This window comes from Protomyctophum parallelum, assembly GCF_964188405.1.
Source record: "Protomyctophum parallelum genome assembly, chromosome: 1".
In the NCBI taxonomy this organism is placed as follows: domain Eukaryota; kingdom Metazoa; phylum Chordata; class Actinopteri; order Myctophiformes; family Myctophidae; genus Protomyctophum; species Protomyctophum parallelum.
In genome coordinates this window covers 89,314,865-89,333,714 of record NC_139697.1, presented here as the reverse complement: position 1 = coordinate 89,333,714, position 18,850 = coordinate 89,314,865, and the positions used below count along the sequence as shown (strand labels likewise).

The 18,850-nt window shown below is 42.9% G+C and overlaps 2 protein-coding genes across 2 annotated transcripts in view; both read left to right on the top strand.

The window, feature by feature from the left end:
• Nucleotides 1-929: 929 nt before the first annotated feature.
• Nucleotides 930-8,119, top strand: shpk (sedoheptulokinase). Its single transcript, XM_083773644.1, has 7 exons — nt 930-1,249; nt 1,493-1,634; nt 3,321-3,495; nt 4,829-4,981; nt 5,532-5,707; nt 6,727-6,927; nt 7,696-8,119. The coding sequence occupies exons 1-7, from the start codon at nt 1,058-1,060 to the stop codon at nt 8,100-8,102; spliced, it is 1,446 nt and encodes a 481-aa protein (XP_083629770.1). The 5' UTR covers nt 930-1,057; the 3' UTR covers nt 8,103-8,119.
• A 2,488-nt stretch (nt 8,120-10,607) lies between these two features.
• The window catches only part of trpv1 (transient receptor potential cation channel, subfamily V, member 1), a 39,145-nt gene continuing 30,902 nt past the window's right edge, over nt 10,608-18,850 (top strand). Inside the window, exons 1-5 of the mRNA XM_083766102.1 lie at nt 10,608-10,703; nt 13,591-13,849; nt 14,390-14,514; nt 15,319-15,471; nt 17,491-17,628. Coding sequence (XP_083622228.1) covers nt 13,620-13,849; nt 14,390-14,514; nt 15,319-15,471; nt 17,491-17,628 — 646 coding nt within the window. The 5' untranslated portion in view covers nt 10,608-10,703; nt 13,591-13,619. The remainder of the gene's footprint in view (nt 10,704-13,590; nt 13,850-14,389; nt 14,515-15,318; nt 15,472-17,490; nt 17,629-18,850) is intronic.

Genomic DNA, 18,850 nt, shown 5'->3' with positions numbered 1-18,850 from the left:
TAAAAAATATGTGTACAAGTTAAAAGAGTAATATAGCAAGCATTAACCTGGAAGAAGCCACGGACTATTTCTACAGCAACGTTACAGCATCAGGCTTTGCAGACAAGCACTGTGAGTGAGTGACCGACAACACACTATGTACAGTACAGCTAATTAGCCACGTTAGTAAATAGTAACATATATAGTACATATATTTGTACGCCTCTAAATGTTATTGATTGATTGATTTATTAACAGTTTGCAGAATTACAGTACATTTCAAGTATTACTCAATATAAAAAACTGTTAACTGCGAATGGACACGATAAAGCATTACACTTGTTTTATGATTAATTGAAAATGGTGGGCCCTGTGTAATGGTAAGTGTAATGCTTTATTGGGTCGTCCACTCACTGTTTTTGTATTGTGCTTGAAATGTACTGTAATTCTGCAAACTGTTAAATACTTAAATCAATCAATCAACATCTTTGATATACGTCTATTCTCTACATATAGGCAGCTGTGTGTGTCGTTAGCTTTATTGCTATATAGCTATAGCTAACATCTTCTCACCTGCAGCGCCCACAATGATGTGCTGTCAGTGACTGTGTGTGTGTGTGTGGTGTGCGCGTTCAGCTTCACTCCTCCTCACGAGCACGACTGTCGACGTTCAGCAACCAACTAACAGGCGACGCCGATATGTTTGTGTCTGTCTGCTTTGGGAATGTAATAAATGATATCACAATAAAACAACGGTCATTCTGAGATGCTCCACATCAGATGCGGTTCAGTTCCAAGTCGGCCATGTTGTTTTCCAAAGGCATTGTGGGTAGAAAGAAAATAACATTAATGGACGGACAACGTCATCTCGCTTACGTGACGTCATCATGATACAGGGAGACGTTATAAAAGTGTATCCTTTTCTGTTCTGCTATGATGATGAATGACGACCAAATAATGCCACTATAGTGTAGCTTTTATAAAATAGCTTTAAAAATATAATATTGGACATTTCGTCAAACGTAAAACTGTGGCCGTTGCTGTTACTGTTTGTGGGAATTTAAGACAAGTGGGTCCAATGTACCACAAACCAGGAAGACATAATACATGTAAACTGAGTCCAACTATAACCATGTCAAAGTATGTGCTGGGCTTAGATGTAGGAACCACCTCCATAAAGGCTGTTCTGGTAGAACATGGATCTAAGCGTGTGGTCGCGCAGCACTCCGTGGAAACAAGCTCTGATATCGCCGATTGTAAAGAACTGCGGGTAAGCTTTAAGTCAAGTGTAAAGTTTAACCATGTGATATCTATATGCACCTGCATGCACCACATTTGTCAGAATAGATAAATACATCTACGAGAGTCTAAATCTTAGGCTACGCCACCACAATGTCTGACGACTTGATCGTACTTTATTGTAGTGAGCACCGTACCAATCTTTTCTACAGTCTATGGTACCAATGCATGTGTTGTGTTGTGTTGTGTTGTCTGTCATGATACTATCCTCCAGGCTAAAGAGCAGGATACTGGCCAGATCATAAGAACCCTGAACGAATGCATCTCTTTCCTGCCGAGGGACAAGCGGCAGAATGTCGTCGGGATCGGAGTGTCTGGACAAATGCACGGCGTTTTGTTTTGGAAGGCAAAAAGCGGTAAGAAATAAAAAGAGAATGAATGCCATAATAAATGTCACTGCTTTGTTTATTTATGTTCTCTCAGACTCTCACTGACTGGCTGACTGGCTCTCGTCTCCTGATGCTGTCTCTCTGTGCCTTTTCTGACTGTCAGTGTGTGGTGTGTTAGTTCCCCCTGCTGGACGCTCTCAAGAGTTGCACTCAGGAGTTTTACTACATCAGGGGTCTGCAACCTTTTTCACATGAAGAAAGTTCATGTGAAAAGAATGTTTTCATTTTTGTGATAGTCAGTCTGTGCCATAATATAATTATGACACCATTTCAAACTTAAATATTCCCAGCTGATTTATTTTGATTGTCCATAGAGGCATAGAGGATACACATAACAACCTTAGAAATGCTTTCTTTCACATGATCAGGATGTAATGATCATTAAACTGAGCGCAATAATAACCCACCTATATCTCCTAGCCTGGCTAAAGTCAGACTCAATTTACAATTTAGGCATTTAGCAGACGCTCGTAATCCAGAGCGACTGACAATAAGCACAGGGCTTTAAATTCTCAGTCCAGGGGACTGATTTCATTCCTGAGGATTTCATAGCGGTCATTTAATGAGATCAGTGCAGATTTACAAAAAAATCATGTTCAGTCTTGGGATTTCTTTTGTTGCTTTAATCCCTGAATAAGCAAGAACAGAAGGCATGGCAAATGCAATACATCACATACATAAAGAGTAGTTATCATGAAACATGTGTAAGAACGTAACAGTGGAATGTCTATATAATGAAACTATACAAATAATCTATACTATACTATACTATACATATTTACTATAAAGTGCTATGACTACATAAAATGCAATTCTATTGCTGTCTGCGTAACATGATATAAGTCTGTATAAAATGCTATCTAAGTCTACAAAAAGTGCTATCTAAGGACGGAGCTAGGGTAAGTGCTACGGGCCATGATGGAGTCTGAACTCTGAACAGGTGGGTTTTCAGACTACGGCGGAAGATGTCACACTGTCCAACGGCTGATTCGCGTCTGGCTTATTACCCAGGCTACCTATCTCCGAGAATCCCTACCCCAGTCATGAGTTAGGAGTTTGAATGAATGTAGAACTATGTGCCGAATGTGGTTTTGTAGATGTGAGTGTACTTAATTTAACTGTTAATATTTAACTGTCTCTGTCTCAATATACAATTTAGGCATCACATACATAAAGAGTAATATTCAAGAAATGTGCGTAAGCTAGGAACGTGACAGTGGAATCTCTATATCATGAAACTATACATATAAACTATACATATACTATACTATACTTATATACTATAAAGTGCTATGACATGACTATGATACAATGCAATTCTAGTGGTGTCTACATCGCATGCTATAAGTCTGTATAATATCATATGCTATCTAAGTCTACAATAAGTGACTACGGCATAAGTGTCTCACACTTATGCCAGTGTGCCAGACGTGATCACCCTTCCCAGGCTGTGCCAATGTTGGCACCCGTGCCTAAGGTTGCCTACCCCATTACTACAGTGTGATAATTACACTACTAACTAAGCACATTTTTTACTTTAACTTCACTGTACAATTTTGAGGTATGTGTACTTTACTTGAGTGATTCCAATTCCCAATATACTTGTCCCTTTTCCACCACTTGGTAATCGTCATCGTTCTTTGTTCTTCCTAGCCTGTGACTGGTCCACTGGAGATTTCTTCACTTCCAAAGACTCCAGTCAGCTGATCACCTGGCAGGACGGGCGCTGCGGCACTGACTTCCTGTCCTCTCTTCCCACGCCACGCTCGCACCTCAGCGTGGCCACGGGGTTTGGCTGTGCCACTATCTTCTGGTACATGAAACACAGGTCAGTCTACTAATCACACCGCGGCGTGGCCACAGAGTTTGGCTGTGCCACTATCCTCTGGTACATGAAAACACAGGTCAGTCTACTAATCACACCACGGCGTGGCCACAGGGTTTGGCTGTGCCACTATCCTCTGGTACATGAAAACACAGGTCAGTCTACTAATCACACCACGGCGTGGCCACAGGGTTTGGCTGTGCCACTATCCTCTGGTACATGAAACACAGGTCAGTCTACTAATCACACCTCAGCGTGGCCACAGGGTTTGGCTGTGCCACTATCCTCTGGTACATGAAAACACAGGTCAGTCTACTAATCACACCACGGCGTGGCCACAGAGTTTGGCTGTGCCACTATCCTCTGGTACATGAAACAGGTCACTCATTTTCACCCCATTTCAGTTTCAATTTGATTACTTAGTGGTCGTTTTAATACCAGTAAGACGCCCTGAGGAGTTCATGTGCACACATCAGCCTGGGTGACGGCAGACGGAAGACTGCTGGGCGAGCACTGGCAGTTTGGCATGGGGGGAGGGGGGGGTGTCAGATCAACATATGGAATGAATTCTGTACTGGCCGTATATGGAGCGTGTCTTGAGTGTACAGGGTATGATGAGGTCAGATCAGCATATGGAATGTCAGAACATACAGGAAGGACGGGTGGGGAAGGGTCAACATACTGTATGGAATGTCAGAACAGGTCAGCTCCACGTATCTAAGGGTTTGAGGTCAGATGTAGGGTTGCTGGCCCGGGAATGAATTCTGTACTGGCCATATATGGAGCGTGTCTTGAGTTTACAGGGCTTGATGAGGTCAGACCAACAAGAGTTGCTGGCCGGCTCCATATATTATGCACTCCCTCACCAGGTTGGCGGAGGGAGTGTAGAGTCCAGGATCACATTAGCTGATTGACACTGGGTGAAAAGAATGGGTTACAACATCGTGGGATAAGAATGAGTAAATTAGTAAAAAAAAAAGACCACCTCAGGTGCAAACATGTTGGTTCTGTATTAAATAAAGGCTGTTCCCTCTTTTAACCTCGAGAGCCCAGATCTCCCCTTTTTTTTTTTTTTTAACCCATTCTCTCGTAGCGTGCCACTCGGTGGCGCGCTACGAGCTTGTAGGTCTGCTATTTTTCAATAGCTAAAGCATAACATAATGCTATAACACCAAAAGGGGTTCCCGCCCCCAAAATGGGTTCGTGCATGCGCACACGTGTATACTTTCTTTCTTTTTTTCAGGGAATTCACTGGTATAGACATAATCTGTAACCAATCCATTCTTGGGAAAATCTAAAAAAAATGTGTTCTCTGACCTGACTTGACCGCATGCAGAGCAGAGTTCCTGGCAGACTTCACGGTAGCGGGGACCATCCAGGACTACGTGGTGTCCATGCTCTGTGGTCTGGAGACCTGTGTGATGACCGCCCAGAACGCAGCAAGCTGGGGATACTTCAACACCGCCACTAGCCAGTGGAACGTGGACATGTAAGCATTGGTCGAAGATCGTGTTATCCACACTTTTCCTGGGCTGTGTGTGCTCCGGTTCCTGTCGATTTGATCCAATGAAAGCCAATTAAACCGGTCAGATGACCAATGATATCCAATGAAATCTACTGGAACTGGAGCATGCACACAGCCCAGGAAAAGTGTGGATAGGGTGGGGGGGGGGGGGGGGGGGGAAACCACGGCGCTCCCATCTTTAATGTCTTGCTGTATATATCACGTGCTGTTTGCATTTCCCGACTAATAAAGTATTAATAAAATAGAAAACTATAGCGATATTGGAATTGCTTTTGTGCATGTCCTGGCTGTACTATAAAGTACTTTTGTGTGTACTACTTACTGAACTACATCCTATAATTCACACTTACTTGTATACTTGCTGTGTCTGTATGCTGCACGTCAACTAAAAGCATCTGTGTGTGTGTGTGTGTGTGTGTGTGTGCGCGCGCGTGCGCGTGTGTGCGTTTGTGTGTGTGTGTGTGTGTGTGTGCGTGCGCATGTGCATTGCGTGCGTTGCGTGCGTGCCATATAGTTTGAAGGGCGCCGGCTTCCCGGTGCACCTGCTCCCTCAGTGTGTGGCGTCCGGCTGCCTGGCAGGAGGGACGTGCAGGGACTGGCATGGCGTCCCCGCGCACACGCCGGTGGGCGCGGCCCTGGGAGACCTCCAGTGCTTTGTGTACTCCTGCATGACCGCCCCGACGGACGCGGGTGAACATCATTCAACCCATTCTGACCTGAGATCAGATTCTAAAAATGTCTTCTACACATCCTGACAGTTTTCCATTCTGACCTGAGATCAGAATCAGATTCTAAAAATGTCTTCTACGTCAGTCGCTTTCAAAAATAGCAGACCTACAAGCTCGTAGTGCGCCACTCGGTGGCGCGCTATGAGCTTGTAGATCTGCTATTTTTAAATAGCTAAAGCACGACATGATGCTAACACCAAAATGGGTTCCCGTCCCAAAATGGGATAATATTACACTCCGAGAGCTTAGCTATAGCAGTGGTGTAAAGCTGATGTGTCAGTCGTTCTTCGATTTTTGAAAAATAGCAGACCTACAAGCTCGTAGCGCGCCACTCGGTGACGCGCTATGAGCTTGTAGATCTGCTATTTTTCAATAGCTAAAGCATAACATAGTGCTAACACCAAAAGGGGTTCCCGCCCCAAAATGGGTTGATTGGCACAGGGGGAGGGTCATCGTCACTGGCACACTGGCATAATAAGTGTGAGACGGAGATGTTTTTTTTTTTGTCTTTAAAAAAATAAATATTCCAAGAAAGTTATCTTCAAATTACATCCTGAACATAATTGTAACATTCATTCAAGCGCCTAACTCCTAGAATCCCTCCCCATTCTAGGAGATAGGTGGGTTATCACTTGAGTTTAATGCTCCTTACACTTTTTTCTTTTGCCATCTGGACAAAGATACAGAACCTTGCCATGGAAAAAGGTCCGTTTTAGTCGGAGTTTTGTGCCCTCAGCCATCGCGGCATTAAACAAACTGCCCCTATGGTTCTGTATACAGTGGGGAGTCTGGGGACCTCATGCTTTTGTATTGTCTTGGTGTTATGTGCTATATTATGTTGTTTTTTGATGTGGGTGTTTGAACAGACTGTGAAGACAAATATCCTTCGGGAGAATAAAGATTATTTGCATTGATCATAAGATCTTCCCCAGGAATTCCTATCAATATATACATTTTCTTATCCCTCTTGTAATTTCCTAGTTCTCAACATAAGCACCTCAGCACAGCTGACCTACGCAATGCCGGCTGGTTTCAACCCCCCAGACGTTCCTCAGCCCCTGTCGTCCATCTCTCACGTGCCCTACTTTGACGGCTCCTACTTGGCCGTGGCAGCGTCACTCAATGGAGGAAACGTCATGGCCACTTTTGTGGGAATGCTCGGCGCATGGATGAACGAGCTCGGTAGGACATTTTCACCTATATATATATTAATGTTCTTATGTTCTGAAAATGTTAAGCTGCGTTCAGACCTGAATATATATATATTCGCCTCGGTTCGCCCCCGTTTGTGCCGCGCCAGGTCGCGACTGTATGTAACCGCGCCGCTCTAACCATCCAAGTCTGAATGCAGCTTTAGAGAACATTTATATTTATAACTTTATATACCCATTTCACATGTTTGTACACCAGGGATGCACGATAATTATCTGCCCTGATACTTATCGGCATTATCACATCATCCCGATAAATCTGATTATATTAGGGATGTGTAAATGTGTCCAAAATCGATTTGTATAATTAAATATTAACGATTCATCGATTCATTGTTTTGGCTTAGGTACCAAGCTCATAGCTCAAGCTTATAGGTCTGCTATTTTTGAAAAATCAAAGAACGACTGACATAGAAACATAGCTTTTTCAGAAAACTGTCAGGATGTAGAAGACACTTTTAGAATCTGATCTCCAGGTCAAAATGGGTTAAACATGTTATAATTTAGCTATTGCAGATCTACAAGATCTACAAGCTTGTAGATCTACAAGCTCAGATCTACAAGCTCATAGCGCGCCACCGAGTGGCGCGCTACGAGCTTGTAGGTCTGCTATTTTTGAAAAAATCGTAAAAATGTGGCACAAATCTTTGAATATATATTCTTTCAAAGTGAATGTTTTTAACTCGGGCCTATAAATGTGCTAATAATATACACTGTTCTGCTATTTCTCCCCCCAAAGGAGTGGAGATGGGCGATTCTTCAGGTCTGTACGAGAAGCTGATCCGCCGCGCTCTGAGCCAAGAGAACACCGACCTGAAGGTGAGGCCCACCCTCCTCGGAGAGCGGCACGAGCCGCGCGTGCTGGGCGCCGTGCTGGACATCTCCGCCGCCAACCTGTCCCTGGGCCACGTGGCCCGGGCGCTGTGCCGCGGCGTCCTGGACAACCTCGCCTCCATGGTGCCCGCGGGCTCGCTGCGGCGGGCCGGCGTGAGGAGGGTGGTCGGGACGGGCAGCGCCCTCTGTCGCAACGAGGCGCTGAGGCAGGAGGCGGAGAGGGCGTTCTCCTCCCCTCAGCACGCGGTGGAGTACAGCGAACACGTGGACTCGGCGGCGGGCGTGGCCATGGTGTTCTGTGACAGAGTTTGACCGACGTTGTGTCTGTCGTTGCTGTCGGATTCAGGGGGTCACTCGTCGTCGACCATGCTGGCTTGTTGTTTTTTTTTTGTCGAAATGCTCTTTTTTTTCTGCCCACGGACATGGAAAACGAGCGGACAATAATATTAGCAGAAAAGCATGAAGAGATGAGGTATAGCCCTGAATGACCATAACGGGTCTGTGAGTTAACACAATCCAACGCCATTTTTTCGAGATATCTCGAGAAAAGCTGTTATTACCATCTTGGCCATTCACGAGATCACGAAGATTTGATTAAGGAGCATCAATCCAGCTTTAAAAATAATACTTTACCTTATTTTAGCTTCCGTCGCTATAGCCTCCATAGGCCTCCCATGGTAGAAACAGCCTATATCCCAATCATCTGTGCACGTGCGCAGTGTTTAACCCATTCTGACCTGAGATCAGATTCATACGAGGTTTCCACTGGACACACACTGGTCTGACGAACCCATTCTGACCTGAGATCAGATTCTAAAAATGTCAGTCGTTCTTCGATTTTTTTCAAAAATAGCAGACCTACAAGCTCGTATCGCGCCACTCGGTGGCGCGATATGAGCTTGTAGATCTGCTATTTTTCAATAGCTGAAGCATAACATGATGCCGACACCAAAATGGGTGCCCGGTCAGAATGGGTTAAAGCATTAGTGTTTAAAGTGCTCAGAATGGGATAAAGTACGATGTTGGGAGCTTATTAAACATTAATTAGAGGTCGCGATAACCATAATAATCTCTTCCGGGTCGGCCCACGGATATCGCTTCTTCTTCTCTGCTTATTATGTCGCGCGTTTCACTGGCACTGGCCTTACGCTATACCGCCTATGGTAACGGGGAGGGAATGTATGAGCTGGTCGTTGAAAATAAAACGTTTGAGAACCACTAGTACTAGTTGGACTAATATGCCATAGTGTGCCATAGTAGTAAATCAGTGTCATACATATTCTGAAGGAAACCTTGGAGACTGGCATTCAGTAAGTGGGTGTTATGGTCAAAATAAGGACATTATAATGCTGTGTAAAACAGAAAGGACAGGTCTTTGCCACGGACACATCTGTCCTTCCATGTACGGACATATTGAACCCCTCATCGGTGTTGGAAAACCTCAGCTCCAAAACAGTTTTTAAAAAAAGAACCCGTCATTATTATTTAGCCACAACACAAGCTCTTGTTAATCCCTTTCATTGGTTAAATATTTATTGCGAACGCAGTGAGCCACTTACTATGACAGCAAGGGCTGAATGTCTGTGTGTGTGTCTGTGTGTCTGTCTGTCCCGCTGTTACACCACCCGCCCGCCACCAGAGGGCGCAGCTGTAGCACACACACACACACACAGGGCGCAGCTGTAGCACACACACACACACACACACACACACACACAACCACACACACACGAGCTGCGTTCGCTTCCCGCGTTTGCGCGTCTTACTTGTATTAAAAAAAAATATATATATACATTTAACCACCAAATGACAATATAATAACATTAATTTTAAGAGCTTGCGAGCCGTGACGTGACGTGTTCTGAGCTTGTAGATCGGCAACTTTTGCTAATTTTGTGTGACACTGTAGTGTACAGTATGGCAAATTATGACATTCATTTAAAAATAAGAAAAACGTAACATTTTGAAATATTGGAGATACATGGTTTCTGCCAGACGGCAACGATATGAACGAGATGAATATACGTTTTGGAGAAAGAAAAAACTAAACAAAGTACTGCATTTTGCAAATGCCAATAACTTCAACATTCCAATTACATTTTCTTGTAATGTTCAGTCATAATTTGACTTGGATAAATGAATGTTATATTTACATTTTAATGTATTAATTAGGGCAGTGTGATAAAGTATGAGCTGACCTTTGTATGTGTTGTGGAATAATGGCTGGGCCATCACTGAAACGCCTCCAAAGCTAATCTGGCTAGTGCCTTTTTATTCATTTGATTTATGTCCTGTAATGTACACGGTCAAATCACGAGTGTACGTTTAATGCTGAGAGTGTAAAATGGATTGGGTTGGGGTGCCTGGTGCGTTGGCGGCGCAGACAGAGGCAAGAACATGAGTTTGAATCGGACTCTCTTCATGTCTCCCTTCTCTTTGCCCTCGAGCAAAATCTGCCAATTAAAATATGGTAAAAACAATAAAATGTATCACCGTACGTACGTAGCTCATATATATATATAAACATGAATTATATATTGTTACATTTAATTGCATTCTTTTGTTCATTCATTATCTCAATCTTGTAGGTTTTGTAAGGAATTCATTCTCAAGTTGAGTAGAATTACATATTTATTTCATTGTGCATTCTCGACCCCATTGATTCTGTTCAAATACAAGCAGAAGCATATTCTCTGCAGCTGATATTATGAACCCGTACAGGCTGACACTTTGTGACCACATGCTCAGTCACAGGGACGCAGACGCAGTATACACGCCGCTGAGAGCTCAATACGCAGAAAGCCACGAAGAGAGAGAGAGAGAGAGAGGCAAAGCACACAGGAAGCTCTGCACAATAATTCTGATACAAAAAGGAGAGACAGGAAAACCTTTGACTGCATTGTGTTCAAAACAGTAAGTAGTTACTTTTGATTTACTTAAAGAATGGTCTTTTTTATGATCTCACACTATTATAAATACAATGCACTTGACTGTGTTGTAGAGACTGGAATGTATGATTGAACATTGCATACTTTATTGTAAGGTTTCGAGTCTTTGCAGGGGCACTAAGCGGAGAATAAAGGAACTGAATAGTCAGGGTACCAAGTATCTTTCAGTGCTATCTCTGTTGCATGTAATAGTCTGTTGGTGTATATTCGCAAGGAGCCAAGACACAATCTATGTGTACAGGGGCTGAGGGTTTCTTTGCTACACCACACCCCCCAAGTCTTTTATTGAAGAGGGGGGATGCTTCCTCTGCATAACTAGTATCTTTAGACTAAAATACACATTTTTATTCTGTGCATTTGGAAACGAGGGACAAAGCCATAGGACGTGTCATGCACATTCGTTATGGACTCATGGCATCATAATTAAAATGTAGAGACCGGAAGTATTTATAGATACGTGACATGTATGCTTATCATCTTTGTTTTTTACGCCTTATTGCGCTATAGCCGTATAACGGTCATTGTTGCTGTCTCAGCCCGACCAAAGAGTCAATACATCAATGGTCACGGCAGCCTTTTAAAAGCTCTGAGACGTCCGGTAATGTGCTCTGGTGCTCTCAGGAGAGGAGATGGTCACTCTATCTAGGCTCCCCCCCCCCCCCCCCCACCCGTAATCTCATCACCGTTACAAACCAAGAGCATCCCACGAAACACAATTACACTGCCCTTGGATCCACACAGCATCTGGCCCAGTCCACAGACTCTCTTCCGTCACGGTGGATTTGGGACCATTTAGGAGCGGCGTTGGCTCGGCCGGTGCAGTAGGATTTTATACCATGTAAGTTAAGAAATAAATACTTTAGCATCGTATGAGTTTGTTAGGGATGTTACCGGAGGTAAAAAAAAGGATACAAAACTGTCAGTAGTAGTAACCTTATATGACCGTGGTTATCAACCCTTTTCATCTCAAGGCCCATTGTTTGTTCGGCATTTAAGCCACGGACCCAAAACGAAAAGAAATATGTTGTTGTCGTTGTATACCATTTTCCCCACACTTCCATTGATGTGGTACCATAGGAGAGATAACAAGCAAACGTTGATCAAAATTGATATAAAATTACAATATTGGACATGCTCTGATTGTGTAGACTTCTTGTAAATTAAGTAGCCCAATGCAGGCACTGTATGTAACAATAATTTAACTCTTGAGAGTCTCAAGACTTAAAGATCTTATAAGGGTCCATCTTGTTACCAACTCTCCACCATTTAGCTGGGGACCACCTGGAACCCCCTCAATGACCACTGGTGGTCCCTGGACCACTGGTTTGAAAACCACTGCCTAATGACAATGAAAGTAAGCATGTATATATATATATATATATATATATATGGTCTTGATGCATAGTCGGCTGGGGTGTGATGACATCATTTGTGGGGACAAATCAAATTCAATGTCTGTCTGATTGGAATGCCAATAATACGCATGAAAAATGCATCGTGACAGAATGACATCATCATCAATGCACAGTTGCACACACTCCTTTTCAACAAAGAGGCTTGTCTTTGTCTTCGTTGCACACACTTGATACGTTTCTTCAAACCAACTCAATGTTTTCCAAACAGATACTGACAGTTTTTATATAGTATAGTATAATGGTAGCGTTATGTTTTGCTGTGCCATCATATTCCTCTTCTGCATTCCTCAGAGGTTCCATTGAGTCAGCCTTTCCCCATTTTCTTAGTTGAAAAAGGAGAACAAGACATTTTTAGATAGATAGATTTTCAATACGACTTATTGGAGGAGACATTTGTCTCCGATCAACCTTTCTCATACATGTTCATTCTGGAGGCATGCCATACTGACAATTCTTTGTTTATTCTGAAGGGGAAAAAATTAGTTTCCATAGCAAATGTGGTGTTTACTTCTGCTAAATAAACCCCTTTGTTAGTCATCTTGGATGGGGCATCACATGTCTGCATGTCTGACAGTACACCTAAAGGCAAAGTCTATTCATGGTCAAACAGAAACTAATAAATGAGGAATTGAAGTTAGCCGTGCTTTGCCTGCATGAGTCATGTCACGTGTGTATGTGGAAGTACAAAGCTTGTTTTATGCTTTATTCCAGTGGTTTTCAACCCTTTTCATATCAAGGTCCATTATTTATTTGGCATTTGAGCGTAACATTAAGGGTATATTTGGTTTTCATTTTAGGCTCTCAAGAGTTAAGAGTTAAGTTAAGGGTCCATTTGGTTAGCAACTCTCCATCATTTAGCTGGGGACCACCTGGAACCCCCTCAAGGACCACCGGTTGAAAACCACTTGCTTTATACTGTTTTATTTAGTGATGCACCGAATATTCGGCCGCAGAAAATGGCCGAATAGTGTATGCAATTAATGCATTCAAAAGAGCTGAATAAATGTTTTATGGACCCATAATAGTGATTATTATTATTTTATTTTTTTTAAGATATTTTTTTGCGGCTTACGCCTTTTATTGATTTTTTAAGGGATAGAAAGTAGGCTGACAGGAAACGGGAGAGAGATGGGGGGATGACATGCGGTAAAGGCCGTGTCGGGTCCGGGAGTCGAACCCGCGGCACACCGCGACTGGATCACCAGTCCGGTGCCCAGACCGTTACGCTACGGCCTGGGCCAAGTGATTATTATTTAAGTTAAGTTTTGCCATAACCATTTATTTTGCCATAAATCAGGTAGCTTTAAGCCTTTAAGGTAACAGCAATGGTAGGAAATTCGGTTTTCGGCCAACTGTTTCCTATATTCGATATTCGGTTTCGGCCAAGAATTTCCCTTTCGGTGCATCCCTGAACCCGTGCCTTCCTGCGTCCTCTAGAGCTGCCCTGTGCCGTACTGTAGGTCAACATGAGCGGGCCACAGAGCCCCGGGGCTCCCGTGTTCTCCCTGGAGACCGACGATCGCACGGACGAGGAGAGAGCCCGGGCGAGAGATACCGCGAAGGACCGCGTGGCGTCGGCCCTGGGGATGGGCAGCTCTGACCCACCCAGAGCCCCCATGGACACAGGAGGACAGTACCAGGAGGACATAGAAAGAGCCAAACCCACCATTAAGTTTAATCTCAACTTCTATGACAAGTGAGTGAGAGACACTAAATTTCAATTCAAAGGAGCTTCTTTGGCATGAGAAAACACACGTTTTGCATTGCCAAAGCAAGTGTCAAAATATAATTTAAAAAAATTGGGAAAGTATATACAGTTGGAGGGGGTACAGCATTTTGTAAACGGAGCTATGTCACGAGCTTTCTTTTAAAACAAATAGCAGCAATTATTTTGCAGTCACTTTAGGACAAATGGCAGATTTCTTTTCCTCAAGACTATTTACATAGTCAGATTTAAGATGTGTTTAAAGATAGTAGCTCTATGATAAGTAATTCACTCTTTTAAGGGCATTTTATTCTCTTATTATATGAACAGACAGAGTTTACCTAGAAACTTTCAGCAACAGTACTGAGGGCACAACTGTACCTACAGTAAGCACTTGCTTGTATTAGCGCAATGATATGCTGCCAAAAAGTCATAACCACAGTGTTGCCCTGTAGGGAAACACACGTTGTAAAATAATCCCTGTTGATCCAAAAGCTGCAAACATGACTTTTTTGTTTGTTTTTTTTGTAGAGGAGATCGCAAGAGATTTGACATCGAAGCGTTGTTTGAAGCAGCGGGCAGCGGGGATGTCATGAAGCTGGACGGCCTTCATCAGTACCTGACGAAGAACATGAAGAAACTCACCAACTCAGAGTGTGAGAAACCCTGTCTATTGATGATATTCACACGGCTGCCATCTTGCCAGCAAGGTGATACCTATAGTTGACACTTCCCATAGAGAGCCCATTCATCCAAACAGAAAAGTCCTCTCTAATTATATTAAACACCGTCAAAATCACCAATATTGCAGCTGTAGGGAAAGCTTGAATTATCCTCTTTCAATCTGTAAAGTTTTTGTTTAATAAAAATCCACAGTAGACATTTTATGAGCTATACTTCCTGTCAATAAATTCCTTGCAGATGATTATTTATTCGTTGCAGATGATTATTTTCTAAGTATCAGAGTATCGCTCGTTATCAGTAAAGCAACCTGCTGTTGCCTCCTGTATTATGTGCACATTCAAAACAGGTGGTACGCATCGGCCGTTGAGTGATAGTCAACGAGCACTTCCAAACTCCAGCACTTAGAAAAAAATCATCTGCAAGGAATTTCTTGACGAAGTAGCTCATAAAATGTCTACGGTGGATTTTTATGAAACAAACACTTTACAGATTGAAAGAGGATAATTCAAGCTTTCCCTACAGCTGCAATGTTGGTGATTTTGATGTTGTTTAATATAATTAATATATAATAAAGAGAGGACCTTTCTGTTTGGATGAATGGGCTCTCTATGGGAAGTGTCACCTAGGTAGCTCGTAGTGCGGCACCCTGACCCGGTGCCGCGCTACGAGCTTGTAGATCTGCTATTTTTCAACAGCTAAAGTATAAAATAATGGTTAAAAGCCGTTAAAAGCTAAGGTGTCAAGTCCTTTTGTCCTTTTGCTTATTATGTCCTCAGATCAGTCCTATGGTAAGAATGCCCTGCAGAAGGCTCTTCTGAACCTGAGAGACGGGGAAAACAAAGTGGTGGAATTTCTCCTGGAGATTTCCGAGAGAATGGGAGACGTCAAAGACTTTGTGAATGCGGCATTCACAGACAGCTACTACAAAGGTAAACTACTCCATTCACAGACAGCTACTACAAAGGTAAACTACTCCATTCACAGACAGCTACTACAAAGGTAAACTACTCCATTCACAGACAGCTACTACAAAGTAAACTAGTGTGCACACCACAGGCTTTCAAGATTTGTCGCTCGTGTCTCTCGTTTTTGTCTTTCAGCTAGTCTTTCTTTCAGTCTGTCCCCTGACCGGGCACAGATTATGGCTTGTGCCAAGTGAGGGGCCCTGCGCTAATGGGGGGGGGGGGGGGCTGTCTGTTAGCCTGGCTAATAAGCCAAATCACACTGTAGGCCTGTTTATTTGTATATACTGTACATGTGTAAACTTGAAACATTATTGTACTGTAAAAAGGTCTCTTCCCTTGATCTTTATCTTTTTTAGTATAATAGTATTAGTTTACTATAATTAGATTATTACACGATAATCAACACTAACACTTTAATTAGAACACACCCAAATGACAGCATACAACGCACGTGTTCAATCATTCAATCAAAGCAATATTACAATATTACAATATTAGTTTGCCTCTTCTACAAAATGTTTCAAGTTACTGTCGCGAGTGCCAAGCTGTCATTCTCTTGTACTTGTATTATTTCCCACCACGGAGTAACCTCACGTCTCGGAGGACAGTCTGGTGAGACCCTGGGGGCTAGACGGGCAGTGTCGGTAGGCCAATCAGAGGCAGGCGGGGCGTTACCATGTCTATGCTCGGACGTAGAATAGATATACGCTTGGCATAACCCTGTTATTACGAATACTCAGGAACCTGAACACTCACTTCGGGTTCGTTCTTGTGGCATGTTTATGTCAATGTTTAGGCCATTCCTTCAGTTTCTCTGTAGGACATTTGGGGCCGTGCTCATGACTGGATGTCATTTCCTCTGTGTTATGTGACTCGTGATTCTTCCTCTTCCTCTGGTGATCTAAATAGTGTTGAAAACACATGTTGTGGAACACAATTTCAATGCATATTTACTGTTATCTAAAATATGTCGATGATTAAAACAAATCTAATAATTCTATTAATGATTACAAAAGACAAATACAACATTTTCTTTTTTAAATATATTGGTCGTCCAGACAAGAAGAATGGCTGGGGAGCTCTGTGATATTTCTTTTTACAAATATCTTGGAAGATGTTTTCTACAACTATAGATAAAGATAAAGAAACTATATTGTGCATTACATTTATATAGAATGGAAATTTGTCTTTCACATTTTGTCTCAGAACGTAGTATAATTTATACACGACGCACGAATAATAATTACTGATTAATAATCAGTAATAATTAATTACTTACTTTTTACTTAATTAATAAATAATTACTGATTCAAGCAACTTAAGAACTGTGAAGAAATGTTCACATAAGTCTGAGTAGACGTTAAAATGAAATACCCCTTTAAATTCAAGTCACTTGTATACTGTACAATATTATAGGACATAATGCAACAACGTCACCTCCGCTATTATACCGATTTCTTCGAAGTTCAGTTGGCCGTAGTCCAGTTGTTTGTTCGCTTCCCAGATGGCCCGGTTCACATACATCTTGAGGTCAGCAGAAAGATCATGAAAGTTTTTTAATTGTGCTGCTGTGTCCCTGACGCAGAGCACAGCGCTCAGCAGGAACTATATTGTGCATTACTTTTATATAGAATGGAAATTTGTCTTTCACATTTTGTCTCAGAACGTAGTATAATTTATACACGACGCACAAAGTGCATGATTTAGTATTTTATTATTTGACATTTCAGGGGGGAACAGTAACAGCTCTCATTTCAGTTCAGTTTTATTTTCAGAATGTTGGACATACAGTACATACATAACAAACATAATTTTAATTTTTAGTTTAGTTTATTTTCCTTATTTTGAGTGTCTGTTGCTTGTATACTGTCCAAATATCCGAAAAGGAGCAGCCATAGGCTTGTCGGGCCCTACCCCTGGAGACCATTTGCATATTTATGTGTTGTAGACTGATATCTCCATATTGATGTGTGAATCCACCAGGTCAAACAGCTCTCCATATTGCCATTGAGAGGAGGAGTCAGTATTATGTGGAGCTGTTGGTTAAGAAAGGAGCCGATGTACACGCCAAAGCCTGTGGGAAGTTCTTCCAGCCACAAGATGGCCCCAGCTTCTACTTTGGTGAGTGCTCTTACATTCTCTAGCCAATGCATGACGGTGTAGGGTGAAATCACATCTGAGCTATATCTCTGAGACATATGGGAGGGGATGGGTGTTGGCTACCTCTCCCCATCCCCTCCCCTACTGGGCGGGGTTTTTCCTTATCTTTTACATGAGTTGGGCGTGTTATAATGTAGTAGACTCTGGAAATGCATTCTCCAGCAGCCAGCTCGTAGCATGGCTCGTTAGGCAATAGACTTTCAATCCATACCTCCTGGGTTTGAATCCTGCTCACGCCATCATTTTTGTGATAAAGTAAAAGTTTGCTTTGGTTCCGACATGCGTTGCGTCGTGCTCGCGGTTATGGTTAGGTTTGGGGTTAGGGTTAGTAATAGTAATGTCCGAGTCCAACATACAGTACATGGTCACCTGTGGCTTTGTGTGGTGCCACTCAAAGTGACTACTGGGTTGGGCTTGCTGGATGCATGGCCCAGTGCACAAGAGATCCAGTATAAGTAAAAGACACAAGTCATTTACACTTGGTTGCATGCTGAAAATAGCAGATCTACAAGCAAGCATTTTGCTTGTAGAAGTGTAAAATTGTCCGTTAAGACGGCATTAAGGCCTGCCAAATTACATTTTAGTCGACTAAAATCTAATATTTTTGTCAAGTAAAACTAGACTAACACTAAAACATTCCAGGTGACAAAAATTTGACTCAAACTAAATGTTTCATTCAAAAAACTATGACTAAAGTAAAATAGAAATTTGCTGCTAAAAACAATATTGATGCATTAATAAAAAAGCGATGCTCTATGCTATGAGGTCTGCTGGGTAAACTGGACGACAAGGACGATTCTACTAAACAGAGCCCATGGCAAGACATTTGGGATCAATATAAGTAGGAACATGAGCCCATCCAGATCGGACATCCGGACGTCTCAATCATCCGAATCATCCCATTCGTCGTAGAAATCGTTAAAAGAATCAACGGATGCAGCCCTGACGGCGAGGGGGAGGGGCTCGCTCCAGGAGTAGCCGTGGGGGCTGTACGTATACAGACACCGGTAGACGCCCTGGCGGGACGCAGGAAGCTGGCGGAGCCGTGGGCGGACGGCGTTTTGGTCTATGACCGTGGAACCGAGCCCGAGATAGAAGTGACCGTCGGGGTGTTCCTTCGGGAAGGAGCAGGTGAGTATGAAGATGAAACCCTCCAGCACCTGCTGCTGGCCCTGCTGCGGGC

Bases quoted from the DNA above. Each gene is read 5' to 3' on its own strand.
- shpk (XM_083773644.1), top strand. From the start codon at position 1,058: ATGTACCACAAACCAGGAAGACATAATACATGTAAACTGAGTCCAACT. The intron at 1,250-1,492 runs GTAAGCTTTAAG...ACTATCCTCCAG, and splicing joins CCGATTGTAAAGAACTGCGG to GCTAAAGAGCAGGATACTGG. The intron at 4,982-5,531 runs GTAAGCATTGGT...CGTGCCATATAG, and splicing joins AGCCAGTGGAACGTGGACAT to TTTGAAGGGCGCCGGCTTCC.